Source organism: Ovis canadensis, chromosome 8 (genome assembly GCF_042477335.2).
Source record: "Ovis canadensis isolate MfBH-ARS-UI-01 breed Bighorn chromosome 8, ARS-UI_OviCan_v2, whole genome shotgun sequence".
NCBI lineage: Eukaryota > Metazoa > Chordata > Mammalia > Artiodactyla > Bovidae > Ovis > Ovis canadensis.
The window spans coordinates 71,924,367-71,942,545 of NC_091252.1; the positions used below are offsets into that span (position 1 = coordinate 71,924,367).

The 18,179-nt window shown below is 36.1% G+C and overlaps 1 protein-coding gene across 3 annotated transcripts in view; it reads left to right on the plus strand.

Moving 5' to 3' along the window:
• The first annotated feature begins 863 nt into the window (after positions 1 to 863).
• PDE7B (phosphodiesterase 7B) overlaps positions 864 to 18,179 on the plus strand; it is a 355,914-nt gene continuing 338,598 nt past the window's right edge. The window contains exon 1 of one of the 3 annotated variants that reach the window (XM_069598496.1): positions 864 to 1,480. In XM_069598496.1, the coding sequence (XP_069454597.1) occupies positions 1,460 to 1,480 (21 nt within the window). In that variant the 5' untranslated portion in view covers positions 864 to 1,459. The remainder of the gene's footprint in view (positions 1,481 to 18,179) is intronic. The other 2 variants (XM_069598499.1, XM_069598498.1) reach the window with 2 other exon arrangements.

Here is an 18,179-nt window from a genome sequence, read left to right on the forward strand (position 1 = left end):
TATCTTCAACTTCAAAGATGAACCCCAACAACTACAGTCTCACTTAACTCTAGTATGTAGAATCTTAGACAGCTACCAATACCTTCTTTCTCAAGGAATCTGTATTCATATTTGAAAAAGGACTCACCTTTCTTGAAAGTTGCACTTACCCCTAAAATATTGTCTGGTTCTAAGGCAATGGAGAAATCAGATTGGTCACTCTGGGTCACGTGCCCCTTACAGTTCTTTTGGAGGGGAGGGTCTTAAGGGAAAGGCTACGCAGTCCCTAGTTAGAGGAAGGAAAGTCTCCAAAGTAGGGGGGAAAAAAGAGGTTCTGTTAGAAGAATGGGGCGGGGAGGGGGGCGGAGAAGGGAGAGGATATGGGGGAGGCAGAAACAACAGATGGCCACGACCGAGATTTTCCAGAGTGGGAAGAGAAATACAGGGATGAGCTGGGGGCCCTGGTAGAGGAAGTCTCCCTAAATAACTGTACCTTCACACAGTTTGGGCGAGAACGTGCTGAAGCCCCCGGCATGCTTGGGTGGCATCCCCGTTCCCTGCTTCTTGAATGAGTCCCTGTGGGGAGTTGCAGGAGGGATCTCCCTGGCGTGAATAATCTTGACGCTTCACCGCAGAAGCTGGAGGAAAGAGAGAAAAGCAGGGACCAGCAGCATACACATAATTTCTGTTCTTCACTGCACAGAATATTGTTCACCAGCACATTGGCGCAAGTCTGCCTCCACGGCGATCAAGATTAACAATTCTTTGAGGGAAGGGTAAAAACGGATGAGTTCAAAAACAAGCAACAGCTGGCCAGTGGGCAAAGGTACATACACACGCACTGGGGGGAAATAGAAATCTTTGCCTCTCTCATCAAGCTCAGTGTTTCTCGTCTTGTTTTGTTTTCAGATACACCTCGCCACAAGGTATTTTAAATTGTTAAAATTTATTCCTGAAAATAGAAAATGTGCCTTGGGTTCTCCTGAGAGTGGGGTGCCCAGGCTCACCACAGGCACACACACGCATTCTTCCCATAGCACAGCACTTTAAAATTAATAGCACATGCCGAGGAAAAACTAAACCCTTTGACGTCACTCTTGAAATGAGGAAACATAAACAGAAAAGGCTCCACTCCAGTAAGCTGCCAGAGTTGAAGCCGATTGGTCTCTGCTTTTCCTTGCCTGTGGCGACTGACAGCACCTCCCAGCCCAGCAGGCCGGCTGCCTGCTCCCCCAGCCAGTCGGTGGGTGGGAGAAACGTGGTGTCTTCACCCACAGAGAATCTCTTTCTACCTTCCTTTCTTCCTTCCCGATCTCTCTGTGTGCTTTTGTTTTTCTTTTTTTCTTATTTTTTCTTACTTAATTATATTTGTAATCCTGGATGAAGTTGCTGGATTCCGCAGCACAAGTCTTCATGAACAAGCGGCAGCGCTCAGAGATTTCACGGCATTCAGAGGTCACAGAACTGCCACTATGGTTAAATGTCTTGTTTAATGGTTGAGGTAGGTACGACAGATTTCAGCGGCAACTCATTTTTCTTGAGAGAATCCCAGGAGAGAGATGGCAGGAGTTTTATTTTAAATGAAGCTGTATGTATATATTTTTTGGTCTGTGATTGTTACTACAGCAACCAGCTTTTGAATTTCCTTCCTTTTTCTAGGCGAACTGACTAAACATTATCACTTACCCTGAATTAACTGTTTCATTCCAAGCAGCCTAATGAGACACTCTGGCCTTTTCACTGCTCTTTGAGCCCCTCCTGAGAGGGTTGTTTTTTTTCTTTGGCTTTTTTTTTTTTTTTTTAATGAATGCAATATTTCTTCTCCAATGTAAATTTTAGAGTTGAGTCAGTTTTTCTTTTTGGTGGGACAGGACAGGAAAATACTGGTAAAGAGATTGGTGAGGGTTGTGGAACAGGGAAAAAGAAATTCCATTTTTCTCTTGAGTTTGTTATGTTGGTTGATAGAAGATGAAGAAATTAGTAGGAAGGGAGAAAGAAGCTAATAATGAGACCAAAGGTAAAAAAAAAAACCTATGGAAGATGTGTCCCAAATATGAACTCTTGAGGAAAATGCAATTTATCAATTTGTTGCTTTTTTAAACATGTTCTGGATTTGGAAGTCAACAGAGGAGATCCAGGCACTGAGTTATATGATCAAATGACTTAGATCTCATTATTTATAAAGGAGAATAAAACTTCTTTATTAGCACTGGAAATTTGCTAATTGTCTTCTCCTACAATAGTTGAAAGCAACTATTAGTTGCTATTTAGTTGCAACTAAATAGTGAGATATTTAATTATGGACTTGAGTGATTGATCCCGGGAACTAATTAACCATCTATAAGTTCTGTTCTTCATGTATTTGGCTAGAGTAACTATTAAAATGTTAGACTAAACCTCTTTGCCCCTGAAAGCAGGCATATGTATTTATATACATAAACCACTAAATGTTGCAGCAAGCAGGGCAATTAAACCCAGGGTAATGTTGTTTTCAATGGCACAATATTATTGTAGGTTGAGGAGAACCTCTGCTAAAAATCGTTCCTATCTAGAGTAAATTATTGTAAGAGCAATTCAAATAATATATGGTTAATATGGATTTCCTTATTACCCTTCTCAAAGTTATGCAATAACAAGCAAGACAGGATTGTTTGAAACCATTACTCTGTTTCCAAAATTTCTTGATTTTTTCAAAGGTTTCTATTCTTAACATTAAGAGAAATTGTTTAAACTGGGTCATGTTAACAGTAAGATTAAGCAAGGTGTGAAACACATCATGCATTTCAAAAATTTGTGAGATTAACTAACTAAGAGTGTAATGTACCAAGTTAAGAACTGCAAAAATATTAGCCCTGAAATGCAGAGGATGTGCTGTGAATGGACAATTGCTTTTCTGCAGTGCCTAGAGGGAAAACAAGGACTTTGTGTGTTGCAAATGCCTAACTGCCGCTCCTCCATTTCCTCTGCTTTATCTTTTATTGCTGGCTGGTGAAACAAAGACGAGTGTCAGTAGTTACGTTTTTTGATTGACATTTTCTCTAATATAATGAAGTCGCTTTGTGTATGAAGTAGAAGCCCAAAGTTAACAAGTTGCAACTCCAAAGTCTGTATTCTCTTTATAAGGTTTTTCACCTGACACTGTAAGCTGTCTGGTTTTAGAGTGTACTCTGTTGAACGTGAGACAAAATCAGTGGTGACTATATATATGTCAGCCAATTAACTGGGAGAAACTCTTTTGAATCAAGTTACTTAGGGCAAGGATGGAAAACTCCAAGATATGTCAGGAGCAGACATCAGCTTAGAAAAAATAATTGCCCCAGTACATTTTGTAATGCCTTACATGATGTTCAGCACATAGTTCCCCATTCTCAGTTCTCAGTTAATACCTACTTAAAATGTTTGCTGAGAATTTACTACCCTTCATATATTATAATTTAAGTAAATTTCAAATATGGTATTTTCAACCGTTTTTGAAAAAAGTTTTTGATGTTAAAGTCCAGCCTGACGTATAATCTAGTTAGGAGGGCATTTTGAACACTGACTGATGTTCTTTTCAGTCAGAGGAACCTGTTACCCCCAAACAGATGCAAAAAGTAAGTTTCCTCAAAGTGAGATTGTACTGCCTGGGAAATGCCTCTGACTAGGAATTAATCTTCCAAAGTTGACTTTCTTAACCAGGCTTCAATCATAGAGGAAGCTGCATGTTGACTCACAGAACATGGTATTAAAAGGAATACATTTAGCAGTAAACTAATCCCAAGCAAGACCAAAAGGTCTTCATTATATTAAAGAGAAGTATCGAAAGTGAGAATCAGAACAGACTTCAGAACATCTAAATGTAAAACCTATTAGGTGTTCTAAGTGGTCTAACTCACATTGACTGGTAGCAGGTAATTTGTTGAAGGAGGTAGGTAACTTACTGATGCACGCTTGGTGTATTGTGTGTGTGTCGTGTCCGACTATTTGCATCTCCAGGTTCTTCTGTCCATGCCAGTTTCCAGACAAGGATATTGGAATGGGTTGCCATTTGCTACTCTAGGGGATTTTCCCAACCCAGAGATCAAACCTGTGTCTTTTGCGTCTCCTGCATTGGCAGGCAGATTCTTTACTATTGTGCCACCTGGTATATAAGCAATGAGTCACTTGGTATATTAGCAATCTTTAAAGTGATGATACAGAAGTTTGGCGGAGAAATGGGGGAAAAGGGATGTAGAATGGACTTCTTCAGGCCAGAATACTGGAGTGGGTAGCCTTTCCCTTCTCCAAGGGATTTTCTCAACCCAGAGATCGAACCCAGGTCTCCTGCATTACAGGCAGATTCTTTACCAGCTGAGCCACAACGGAAGTCCAAGAATACTGGAGTGGGTAGCCTATCCCTTCTCCAGTAGATCTTCCTGACCCAGGAATCAAACCAGGGTCTCCTTCAGGCAGATTCTTTACCAACTGAGCTATCAGGGAAGCCCATGTATAACCCAAAGTGACAATATCTACTATATTCCAGGCATATTAGAGATTTGAATGAAGAGTGCAATGAAATGTGTCAACATTCTAGTGTATAATCAAGGAAGTTATACTTTCCCAAAAATCACTTAGGTATCTATCTAGATGATTTAATTTGTACCCAGAAAGAGATTGCATGGAGCACACTAGAAAGAGCAGCAGATAGAGACAGGACCAGTGGGCACCCTTATTCAGGCTTGATTCCAGTTTCATCACCTATAAATGAAACTGGTTGTATTGGATTATTTCTTACAGTCTTTTTTTGATCAAACTTTTTATAGCATTCTTATTTGGGAATTTAAAAAATTCTATTTGTATATAAAAATGTGAGTGTCAGACTTTTATTTTAAAAAATTACTATATGCTTTCTACATGTCAAGATGTGGATAATATATTTGTAGTGATACCTGTAAAAAATATAATGTTTAAGGGAGCCAAAGTTTTTCCATTGGTTGATTAAGCTATTGTACAGGTTTGAGATGGTGAATTAAATTAGTGCATTGGTAGTTTCTCCATCATCACTTGAACTTGGAACCATAAGAGTTCCAAAAAGCAAGAGTCCTTCAAGAACCTTGACAGCAACCCCAGATGCCAGTAGCCAGTTGGTACAAGCAAGAATGTTTCCTAAACTGTGATGGGCTTGACCACTGATGCAGTGTCATATGGCAGGAATGTCCTTTGTGTCATGAAACCAATATCCCAAAGTGGCTCAGAAGAACTGTGTGAGTTAAGGCAAATTTCTTCAACTTTGGAGGCCTCAATTTCCTCTGCTTTAAGATGAAGATCTTGGAATACTTGTAGGATGCCTTTTTCCTTTCCAGATTCTGTGCTTCACTGTGATAGGTTAATAGTGACTCATTAGCATTAAACTCTTTTTATTCTTCCACCTCTCCCATCCTTTATTTCTTCTACTTCACTTAAAAGTTTACCTGTATTCAATTATCCAGATTTATATAATTTCACCTCCAAAATGCCCTCATTGTCAAGGGAAAACAGAAACAAGTCCCTGGGCTTTGGGCAATTTCTCTATAGGTGGACTATGGCTCCCCAGGGAAGACCATGTGTCCTCCCCCCATTTCTCTCCTCTGAGGCTGACATGCACATGCCCATGGCTGTACCACCCCTTCAGACAGTAAAGGGACATGCTTTGAGTTCATTGTATCTGGAGACTTTAATGTGACAAGTGTCTTTTTCCTAAATGCCAATCGTTGTTTTAGGCTTTATGTAATATTTCACTTTAATATCTCCTCTGCTCCAATTCTGGTTTCTTTAGAGAATGACTGAACATGTGTTAATAACTAAGTTGGAGAAATCCTCAGAAGAAGAATGTTTTTGGCGAATTCATTGTCCATTGAGTATCTACTTGTAGGATCCTCCTTGGGTCAGAGCATTCTTGCTGGCATCTCCTTGGTTGTTGATTTACAGTTAACATCTCAAGTGTGGAGAATAGGGAGCAAGGTTGGTAGCTTCAGATAAACCTAAAAATAACATGACACAAAACACACAGAAGTCTATTAAGGAATATACAATTCTTAATATACTGCTGCTGCTGCTAAGTCGCTTCAGTCGTATCCGACTCTGTGCGACCCTATAGACGGTACTTAATATACTAGTGTGTAAATAAATACCCCAGTATTTCAAAATTAAAATCCTTTCTTGGATGCTTTGTACATTTATTTACATACAGTAAAGAAGCATGAAAATAACAGCCTTAGTCAATATATTAGTAAATAAAGCTTGTTTTATTCATACCCTTCCATCCTTTCCTGTCCGTCCATACTTCCTTCCTTCCTTCCTGTCTCCTTTTCTTCTCTTTCTTGCATTTATAAGGAGAAGATGGAAAAATTAAGATTGGTAATAAGACGTTGATGGCGTTTCCTCTTATAAAACTTGAAGTGTGTTTGCTTTAGTTTTTCCTTTCTAGTAGCTGGTGAATTTGCATAAAATTTTTCATTAAAATTCCTGCTCAGATTCTTTTCTTCTTATTAGCTTTTGTGTTTTAGATTCCTAATTAACATAGAAATAAATATAATAGACGTCCTTTCTACATGATGAAAATCATCTTTACCTACTTGCTGCTTCAAACACACACAAAAAGATTTTGTTCAAAACAGAAGCTTATACATGATTTAAATATACTAAAGGATCTTTGAGAGTTTTAAGAATATTCTTCTTTTCCTTTGAGATGGCCGATGGAGTCCAGGGTTAGTTTGGGGTGAGGAGGTATTTCCATGGGTTCAGATATAGACATAGGAGATTAGTATATACCTGTGCTTGTGTGCTGTGTCACTTCAGTCATGTCCAACTCTTCGCGGCCCTATGGACTATAGCCCACCAGTCTCCTCTGCCTATGGAATTTTCCAGGCAGGAGTACTGGGGTGGGTTGCCATTCCCTTCTTCAGGAGATCTTCCCTAAACTGGTCAAAATTTGATATCTAAAATAAAGATACTTAATTTCAATATTTTACATATTCTTTGACTCTTTAGTAAATCTTAGTCTAAGAACATATCAAATAATGTTTATTTTTGCCTTCTTTGTAATATAAAAACTCAGAAACTACCTAAACTAATAATAGGTGAGTTGTTGAGTTCATTATTTTAAATCCGTAGACTAGAATATCATATCGCTATTTAAAAGAATAAGCGAGATCTACATGAACAATCTGGAATGATTTTCAAGATGTGACAAGTGGGAAAAAGCTATGTTAGCATTTGTATAGCTACATATACGTATTTACACACACTTTTTGAAAATGTCTACAAATTCAAATAAAAACAACAATGGAAGCCTCTGGGATGTAAATACTGTAGAACTGTTCAACTTTTCTCACCACAAGTTTATTATGTATGCAATGGAAAAATTATGGGTATCTATTTATTTTTGCCTGATATTTAAGTTAAAGGTGAGATAAAAATTAGAAAATAAAAAGAGAAAGAGTTCCATTTTTTAATTGCTTCGTTAGATTCTTCCTTCAATCCTATTGCGTTGCCCTCCCTTGCCTTTGGCACAGCTAAGGAGACCAGCTTGTCCCTGAAGTGAGGAGAGAGATAGCCCAGCTTTCCTGCTTGAGTAACTGTGGACCAATCATTTCTCAGGGCACCAGTGTCCTCATGTCCAAAACGAGAGTCTTAGTTGAGCTCAGAGTTCCTTCCAGCTTTCATATGTGTTTCAGAGTTTTCATAAGAAAACTTGCTGGCAAGCTGCCTGACAACTATTTGAGACTTTTCTCCATAAACTAAATGTGTTTTACTCAATATATTTTATTGGTTTGAGCACTTTAAACTTTCTGTTTTAGAACTAGTTTGGTTTAATTTTTCAAGTTAAATATGTGCATATTTAACACTATAGTAACACTATATTTACTCAAATAGTGTTTAAGGAAACCACCCATCATAGACTTTTTAAATTAAAATATGCTATAATATCATTTATTCATAAAACAGTAGAAAACACTGTGTGTATTAAGATGTGTATTTTGCGCAGTAATACAAGCAACAAATGCTTCAGTTTCAATATGATTTATACATTTCTTGGTTTTTCAGGAGGAAAAAAAAAACTTTCATTTCCCTTTCCCATTATGCCACTTGCCAGCTGTGTCCAGCCAGATGAAAGAACTCAGTCATTTACAAAAGTGTAGATGCATTCTTGTTAAAGGAGATGCTGCAGTTAATACAGAAGTCTAAAGAATCCCTTGATTTAGAAAAGATCATTAAATTTAGGGAAAAAGTTGTTTTCCCTGTGATAAAAATACAGTATATTTCCATGTCCTTCAGACTAGTGTTCTTGTTTTTCAATGAAATAAAAATAATTTCAATTTGGTTTTAGTTTGATTTGGAAAATGTATTGGTCATTTAAATTATTTAGTAATTTTTATTTTCTGTTTTTCTAGACCTTTTTTTACTGTGCTTGGAATAAAGAACAATCTTTAAGTTAAAACGGATGACACAAAACAGAAATTTGTATGATAGGAGGCTTGAATGACATTCTAGATTTTTCTCTATACATTTCTCTTAATTTTTTTAAGAAAAATTGTTGATCATTTAAAAATAATCCAATGCCTAATAATAGAGTAGCTGAGAATTACTATCTTCTTTTTCATTAATTTGTTGCTGCTAAGTATCTGTGTGAGTGCATGAGAGAGACAGAGGGCAAACCCTTAAACTTGAAAACAAATGTACATAAAAACTTCTAAAATGGTATTCATGTCAGAAACAGTGAATTGGAGAACATGGCCTATTTAGAATATGTCTCCTTTAATATAAGTCTTTTAAAATATAGGTCAAATATATTTATTGAATTAAATGGTAGTAATATATTATTTTTTTTAATTTAGTTTTCATAGATTATGTGGAGAGAGAAGGGAAAACAGGAAGAAAACAATAAGGATCAAACTTTTTTCAAGAAAAACTAACCTTGTAACCTAAATTTCTACATTCAAGTTCCAAATGCTGGCCTTAAGTTATTTAGCACTTTTGACTTTTAACCCTCTTCAGTGTGAGTTTAAAATGAGGTACATTTATGTTGTAAAATTTCTAACACACTCTCTCCACACACGGTTGGATTGGCTTTCATATTAGTCGTCTAGTTCAGAGCACAAACGTCAAATCAGTTCTTTCTCAGAATCTTCCTGTTAGGAAAGGATTCATTATGCCCATTTTAATGACAAGGTAATCGAGGTTCACAGAAGTTAAAACTAATAGAGTTGAAATTGAACCCCAGCTTTTTAAATGACAGGTTTTGGTTTTTTTGGGGGGGTTTCAGTGTTTCAAAAGCATTATGTTAAAATCCATCTTTGATCATTCTAAGCATAGAAAAAGAGTTTTAAAATTTTTTTTACAAAATAGAAAAATATCTATGTCAAAATGTTAAATCAATCTACTTGAAATATTTTTAGGAGTTTCCAGTGTATCGAGGAAACATTATTTCATTTCAAATTCATTCACAGTGACTAAATCTGACACTTTCAACTTCAGAAGTTTTGTTCTGGAAGGCAGTGTCGTGTAATGGTAAACAGTGCGGAATCTGGCACAGTTCACTGTGGCTTACTGATTAGCTCTGTGATCCTGAGCCAGTTAGTCTCTCTGAGCAGCACTCTACTTATTTATAAGATGAAGGTGTTTATAATATCTGCCTCATATGGTTGCTGAGAAGAGCAAATGCACTTTATTTGTAAAGTGCCTAAAGTAATGTATGAAAGGTAGTAAGCATCACGTGCGTATCAAGTGGTATTGTTTGCTTACATTTATAAAAATTATTTCATGGAGAGTTATAACTATTTTGGACATAGTATTGTGGGGTGCTTTAAACAGTTAAGAGAAATAGAGTTTTAATTTTATTTTTAAACTATAGCAGATATGCAGAGAAATACTCAAAAGATATAAATGTACAGAATGGTTCACTAGTTACAAGTGAAACACTGTGTAACCACTACACTACCCAAGCCAAGAAAGAGAACATTATTACATAATTGTCACTTCAAAAATCTCATCAAGCCTCCTCCACTCTTTTCACTCATTATACAGTGAGATTTAGCAGACTGTTGTAATATATTAGCAGACTGCTGTAAAATACAGCAGACAGCTGTATTTTATTTCATTATTGCATAGTATCTAATTATCTGATACTATGCAACAATTGATTCATCCATTTTACTATGGAAAAATGTTTCGATTGTCTCTAGTTTTTAATATTATGAATAGTACTGGTCTGAGCATTCTTATGCCTGTCTTTCGATACACCAGTACATGTATTTCTGCTGACCATATGCCTAGGAATTAGCTGCTGGGCCACAGAGAATGTTTATGTTTTACTTCAGTAGAAAATTCAGAACTGCTCAAAATGATTAAAACAATTTACACTCCCACCAACAATGTATGGTTGATAAAAAGCTAATTTATAAGGTTCCTCACTAACCTTATAAATTATGATTTAGGGGAGGTATGTAGTGATTAGTATATGGTGGTTTTAATTTGCATTTTCCTGGCTATTGATGAATTTTAACACGTTTGCACATGTATATTAGCCATGTAAATATCTTCTTTGTGAATTGTCTAAATAAGTCATTTTTATATTAGTTTATAGGAATTTTTAAAATGTATTTTGATACCTTTGATTACTATTTATTGTACAAATATTTTTCTCCTGTTGGTAAAATCTCCTATTTCTCTTCTTGGTTCTCTACATTTCCATATAAATTTTTAAATTAACTTAAGATTCTTCCCTGAAAAAAAGAAAAATAACACTTTTGGGATATTGATGGATTTGGGAAGATTTGACATCTTTCCTTGAGTCTTTCAATTCATGAAGGTAGTATATTCTTCCCTTTATTTAGGTCTTTGGTAATTTTTCTTAATAATAGCTTGCTTTGTGTTCATTTTGCATATTCCTTGCTAGATATATTACTAAGCAGCTAGTATTTTTATGTTATTCTAAATCTCTTCAATTTTAATTTTTAATTTTTGTTACCAATATATAGTTGCTTGTTGTTATTTAGTCATTATGGAAAACCAATTAAATGTTGATATATCAATTTGTTGTCAGCAGCCTTGCTGAACTCACTTGGAAATTCTAGTAATTTATCTGTCAGTTCTTTTGATTTTCTATGTAGTCAGTCATACTATCCAAGAATATTGGTAGGCATATATATATTCTTCTTAAATATTGACACTTTTTTCTTATTGTAATGGCTAAGATTTTCAGTAAATTGTTGAAGAGATAACAGTGGGTAGTATATTGTTTTCAATATTAGAAGGAATCTTTTCAACATTCTACCATTAAGTATGATATTCTCTATACTTTGGAAGTTTCCTTTTATTTCTAGTTTGTAAGTTACCATGAATAAATATTTGATTTATCAAATATTTTTTCTGATATCTACCATATGATTTTCTCTATTATTCTTTTGAAGTGGTGATTAATTTTACAATGTCAAATCCAACTTGAAATCCTGGAGTATTCCAATTTTGTCATAATGTGTTCTGATATTTTTTAATCCATTTTTACCTTGTTTCTGGATTGCTAATAACTTCTAGGATTTTGCAGCTATGTTCATTAAGAAAAATAAGTCTAAGTTATCCTTTCTGGGATCAACCAGGTTCCATTGACCTCATAAAAATAGTTAGAAAATATTGCCTTTTTAAAATTTGAAGGAGGGAGATTTATATAAATTCATATAGATTCATGCCATTTACTCCTTAAATATTTGTTAGACATTGTAATCAAGTCCATCTAGTGCTGGAATATTTTGTGGCCAAGATTTTAGTTACAATTTTAATTTTACCAATTTTTATGGGTTATTCAGATTCTCTACTTTTATTTTCAGTTTTGGTAAGTTGTGTATTTCTAGGTCAGAATTTAGTAATTTTATCAAAATTTAGTAATTAGCATAAATTGTTCATAATTCTCTGCTTTTTAGGCTAACTTTTTATTCTTACTCTTAGTTTATTATAACACTTCAGTTTGTCTTGTTTTTCTCCAATGGTTTTTCTTTTTTTTTTTTTTTTGCCATACATTGACATGAATCCACCACAGGTGTACATGAGTTCCCAACCCTGAACCCCCCTCCCACCACCCTCCCCATATCATCTCTCTGGGTCATCCCAGTGCACCAGCCCCAAGCATCCTGTATCCTGTATCGAACCTAGACTGGCGATTCATTTCCTACATGATAGTATACATGTTTCAATGCCATTCTCCCAATGCCATTTCAGTTTTTCTTGTTTTTCTCCAATGGTTTTGCCAAGATCAATTTTATTAGATATTTCAAGTAAAACCTTTGACTTTTTAAATTCTCTTTATTTATGTGTATTTTTGTCTGTTTATTTGTTTTAGTCCTTTATTATTTCCTTTTTTCTTCTTTCTTTAGTTTTATTTTCCTAAGTATTTTTCTATTTTCTCAGGGTTTTTTTCCCCCCCTTGGCTCATAGCATTTCATTTCTTCTCTTTCAATATTTACATTTAAACCAATAAATTTTTCTCCAATTTGCATTCCCAAATTTAGTATTTCCATGATCAGATAGCACCAAACAATTTCTAACTTCTTTTTGGACACTCATTTAGATGTGCATTTATTAATTTTCAAACATGTTGGGATTTTATAGTTATCTTTTTGTGACTGTTTCCTAGTATAATCTGCTGTGGTCATGATTCATAATTGATAATTCATGATTTAGATCACTGAGATTTGGTGTAGCTTATATGTATGATCCAACATATAGTCAACTTTTACACGTTTCACATACATTTGAAATGAATTTGGACTCTGGCTGTTAGGTACTGCACTCTGTGCAAGTCAATTGGTGGTGGTTGTCTCTAAGTCGTGTCGGACTATTGCCAACCCATGGACTTCCAGGTTCCTCTGTCCATGAGATTTTCCAGGCAAGAAGACTGGAGTGATTGCCATTTCCTTCTCCAGGGGATCCTCCCGACCCAAGGATTACACCAGAGTCTTCTGCATTGCAGGTGGTTTTTTACCACCGAGCCACCAGGGAAACCTATACAGGTCAGTTCAGTTCAGCTGCTCAGTTGTGTCCAACTCTTTGCGACTCCATGGACTCCAGCACACCAGGCTTCCCTCTCCATCACCAACTCTTGGAGCTTGCTCAAACTCATGTCCACTGAGTCGGTGATGCCATCCAACCTTCTCATCCTCTGTCATCCCATTCTCCTCCTTCTTTTAATCTTCCCCAGCATCAGAGTCTTTAGCAGTGAGTCAGTTCTTTGCATCAGGTGGCCAAAGTATTGGAGCTTCAGCTTCAGCATCAGTCTTTCCAATGACTATTCAGGGCTGATTTCCTTTAGGACTGACTGGTTGGATCTCCTTGCAGTCCAAGGGACTCTCAAGAGTCTTCTCCAGCACCATAGTTCAAAAGCATCAATTCTTCGGCAATCAGCTTTCTTTACGGTCCAACTCTCACATCCATACATGACTACTGGAAAAACCATAGCTTTGACTAGACAGACCTTTGTCAGCAAATAATGTCTCTGCTTTCTAATATGCTGTCTAGGTTGTTCATAGCTTTTCTTCCAAGGATGGAGCATCTTTTAATTTCATGGCTGCAGTCACCATCTGCAGTGATTTCAGAGCCCAAGAAGATAAAGTCGATCACTGTTTCCATTTTTTCCCCATCTATTTGCCATGAAGTGATGGGACCAGATGCCATGAGCTTAATTTTTTTGAATGTTGTGCTTTAAGCCAGCTTTTTCACGTCTCTTTCACTTGCATCAAGAGGCTCTTTAGTACCTCTTCACTCTCTGCCATAAGGGTGGTGTCATCTGCATATCTGAGGTTATTGATCTTTCTCCCTGCAAACTTGATTCCAGCTTGTGCTTCATCCAGCCTGGCATTTTGCATGATGTACTCTGCATATAAGTTAAATAAGCAAGCTGATAATAAACAAGTCAGTTAGGAAATTGTTAATCACATGAAAGTGAAAGTTGCTCAGTTGTGTCCAACTCTTTGCAACCCCATGGACTATACAGTTCATGGAATTCTCCAGGCCAGAATACTGGAGTGGGTAGCTGTTCCCTTCTCCAGAGGATCTTCCTGACCCAGAAATTGAATTGTGGTCTCCTGCATTGTAGGCAGTTTATTTACCAGCTCAGCTACCAGGGAAGCCCCTAATTCAGATCTAATAATTGGTTCTTAGGAAGCAAAAAAAATCAGTATGTAGTACAGTGGTCTGTGGCCCTCCAGAGAGACTCAGTGCATCAGCAGATGTATAGTGTATATGGTATTAAACTCTTTTGGAAGGAAGTGATTAGAATAAACAAATCTAAAAAGTCTCCTTAAGGAACTAGGATGGTAATGGGAAAAAGAAAGGATGACAGATGCTTAGTTAGATACAAATTTAGAACTATTATATCATCATGGTGAATTGAAACCTGTCTCGTAATAAGACCCGTTGTGTTTTTTTTTTTCTATTAACGATTTTGGCTTCAAGTTGACTTTAAAATCTATACAACTAGCTTTCTGTTCGCTAGTGTCTGTGTGACTTCTCTCTCATTCTCTAAATTTAAAATTTTCTGTATGTTTGTGGTTTAGATATCTCTCTTTACAAGCATCAGATAAGTAAATATTGTTTTATTATACAGTCTGGTATTTTTCTTTTCAGTGGAGTATTTAGTCATTTTATATTTAACGTCATAATAATATATTTGAATTTAAATATACTTACTATGTTATTTGCCCTTCCTGTTCTATATTTCTTTTTGTCTCTTTGCTGTCTTTTGGATTGAATATATTTGTAATTTCATTGCCCTTTTCCTATCAGCTTGTTATTTTTACATTATTTTACATTATTTTACTGGTTACCATGGATGTTACAAGAGGTGTCTTTGACCTAATCAAAGTACAATGCAAATTAGAACTTTTATCACTTTGTGTGAAACTTGAAAACCTTAGAATGAATGCCTTAACTACTTATGTGCTTCTTCTGAATTATATGTTATTTTTAGGTATTTAATTTTATATAATTTAAATTCCACAATAATTATTGTTATTGTGGTTTCATATAGTCTTATATACTCTTCATTTCTTCCTGCATCTTTGAGGTTACATATAGGATTTTCTTTAGTAATAATTTGGTCCAGTTTTGTTTTGTTTTGTTTTTTGTCTGAAATGTATTGACTCTTTTTTCATATGTACTTTTTCTGGGAAGAAAATTCTAAACTGGTAATTCTCTTCCCCCACTTCATGATGTTATTGTCTTATAACTCACTGTTTCTGTTGATGCCAGAAAATAGTCTATTTTAAAATTTATTTTTAACTGAAGGATAATTACTTTACAAAGTTGTGTTGGCTTCTGCTGCATAACAATGTGAATCAGCTTTAAGTATACATGTAGCTCCTTCGTCTTGAGTCTCCCCGCCACCTCCTCATTCCATCCATCTAGGATGTCACAGAGCACCGAGCTGAGCTCCCTGTTATACAGCAGCTTCCCACCAGCTATCTGCTTTACACATGGTAGTGTATATATGTCATTGCTACTAGTCTTTTAAAAGCAAACTGTCCTTTTTTAAAAAAACTATCTGTAATTCTTTCTTTATAGCTTTGATTTCCAGTAGTTTTACTATGATTGCTTAGGTGAGGTTTTCTTTGTATACATTATTATATTTTCCTATAATATATATTTTCATTATATGATGATGATGATGGTATTATTAGCTTCTAGATCTCTGACAAAATTCTCAATTTTGTCTATCATATCCTTGTATATATTATATGTATTATTTTGAAGTCTTTGTAACTGTTTTATTTATGTCATGTCTGTATCTATTGTCCTTTAGTGCTCCTGATGGGTTCACATTTCTTGCCTTTCATATGCTTGGTTATTTTTGATGAGGTACTGGACATTATATATAAAAACTATGGAGATAACTTGAGGCCTAGTGTGATACTCTCTTTCACCAGATAGTATTTACATTTGTTTCTGCCAAGTTACTGTTGGTATTAATAGTCCTTATTGTCTTAACCTGATTTTGTCTTGAATGAATATATCTGATGTGCTTAGAACAGTGGCTAGCACATACTAAGTAAGTACTATGCAGCTATCTTTTTTTCCCTTTCATTGCTTTCTTAAAAAGATATAGAAATATGCATTGAAAAGACCCCAGTATGCACCAGAAGTAAATTGTTAATTTGTTAAAAATTTAATTGTCTTTTATATCCGAAATTAATTTAAAAATGAGAAGTTATAATCAAATCATAAGCTAAATAGATAAAGATAAGTATGTGTTTACCTCTCATATTTCACTATAAGCAGTACTATAACCATTACATAAATGCTTACAACAAAGAATTACAATTGCATCAGTGCAAAGTACTACTGCCAAATAATAAGGATTTTATAAATATTATTTGGCAGTAGTACTTTGACAAATATTATCATGTTGGAGGTTGCTAATCCTTGGAAGAAAAATGACCAACCTAGATAGCATATTCAAAGGCAGAGACATTACTTTGCCGACTAAAATCCGTCCAGTCAAGGCTATGGTTTTTCCAGTAGTCATGTATGGATATGAGAGTTGGACTGTGAAGAAGGCTGAGCACCGAAGAATTGATGCTTTTGAACTGTGGTGTTGGAGAAGACTCTTGAGAGTCCCTTGGACTGCAAGGAGATCCAACCAGTCCATTCTGAAGGAGATCAGCCCTGGGATTTCTTTGGAAGGAATAATGCTAAAGCTGAAACTCCAGTACTTTGGCCACCTCATGCGAAGAGATGACTCATTGGAAAAGACTGATGCTGGGAGAGATTGGCGGCAGGAGGAGAAGGGAACGACCGAGGATGAGATGGCTGGATGGCATCACTGACTCGATGAACGTGAATCTGAGTGAACTCCGGGAATTGGTGATAGACAGAGGCCTGGCGTGCTGCGATTCATGGAGTTGCAAAGAGTTGGACACGACTGAGTGACTGAACTGAACTCAACTGAATATCCTAAAGAGAACTTGGGTTAAATAACTATTTGTTAATAGACAATTTTTCATCTGCACTGCATATTTCCAATCAAGGATATCTACCAAAATGTATCATTTAAGTCTTGATTTATGGCTTTTATGCATGGAAACTAATGTTATATAGTTGTTTGTAGTTGCTTAGTTGTGTGCAACTGTTGGCAATCCCTTGGACTGTGGCACAGCAGGCTTCCCAGTCCTTCACTGTCTCTAAGAGTTATCTTATTTAGTAGTTGATATGAATTAGCTACCATGAGCTATTAGCAACTTTCATTATCCAAATTGTTTCATAACTCCTATTTCCACTCAAGGAAATCTAATATCTCTGAATGAGACATTGTGTGTTAGTCCATATGTGTTGTAAACACTTAAAATATTTTATTTTCAGTACGATAGCTATGTCTTGTGGAATGAGCAAAATATTACTCAAATCAGTTCAGTTCGGTCGCTCAGTTGTGTCCAACTCTTTGCAACTCCATGGACTCCAGCACACCAGGCTTCCCTCTCCATCACCAACTCCTGGAACTTGCTCAAACTCATGTCCATTGAGTCGGTGATGCCATCCAACCTTCTCATTCTCTGTCATCCTATTCTCCTTTCTTCAGTCTTCCCCAGCATCAGGGGTTTTAGCAGTGAGTCAGTTCTTTGCATCAGGTGACCAAAGTATTGGAGCTTCAGCTTCAGCATCAGTCTTTCCAATGAATATTCAGGACTGATTTCCTTTAGGATTGACTGGTTTGATCCCCTTGCAGTCCAAGGGACTCTCAAGAGTCTTCTCCAGCACCATAGTTCAAAAGCATCAATTCTTTGGCAATCAGCTTTCTTTATGATCCAGCTCTTACATCCATACATGACTACTGGAAAAACCATAGCTTTGACTAGACAGACTTTTGTCAGCAAAGTAATGTCTCTGCTTTTTAATATGCTGTCTAGGTTGTTCATAGCTTTTCTTCCAAGGATCAAGTGTTTTTTAATTTCATGGCTGCAGTAATTTCAGAGCCCAAGAAAATATAAGTCTGCCACTGTTTCCACTGTTTCCCCATCTATTTGCCATGAAGTGATGGGACCAGATGCCATAATCTTAGTTTTCTGAATGTTGAGTTTTAAGCCAACTTTTTCACTATTCTCTTTCACTTTTATCAGGAGGCTCTTTAGTTCTTCTTCACTTTCTGCCATAAGGGTGGTGTCATCTGCATATCTGAGATTATTGATATTTCTCCCTGCAATCTTGATTCCAGCTTGTGC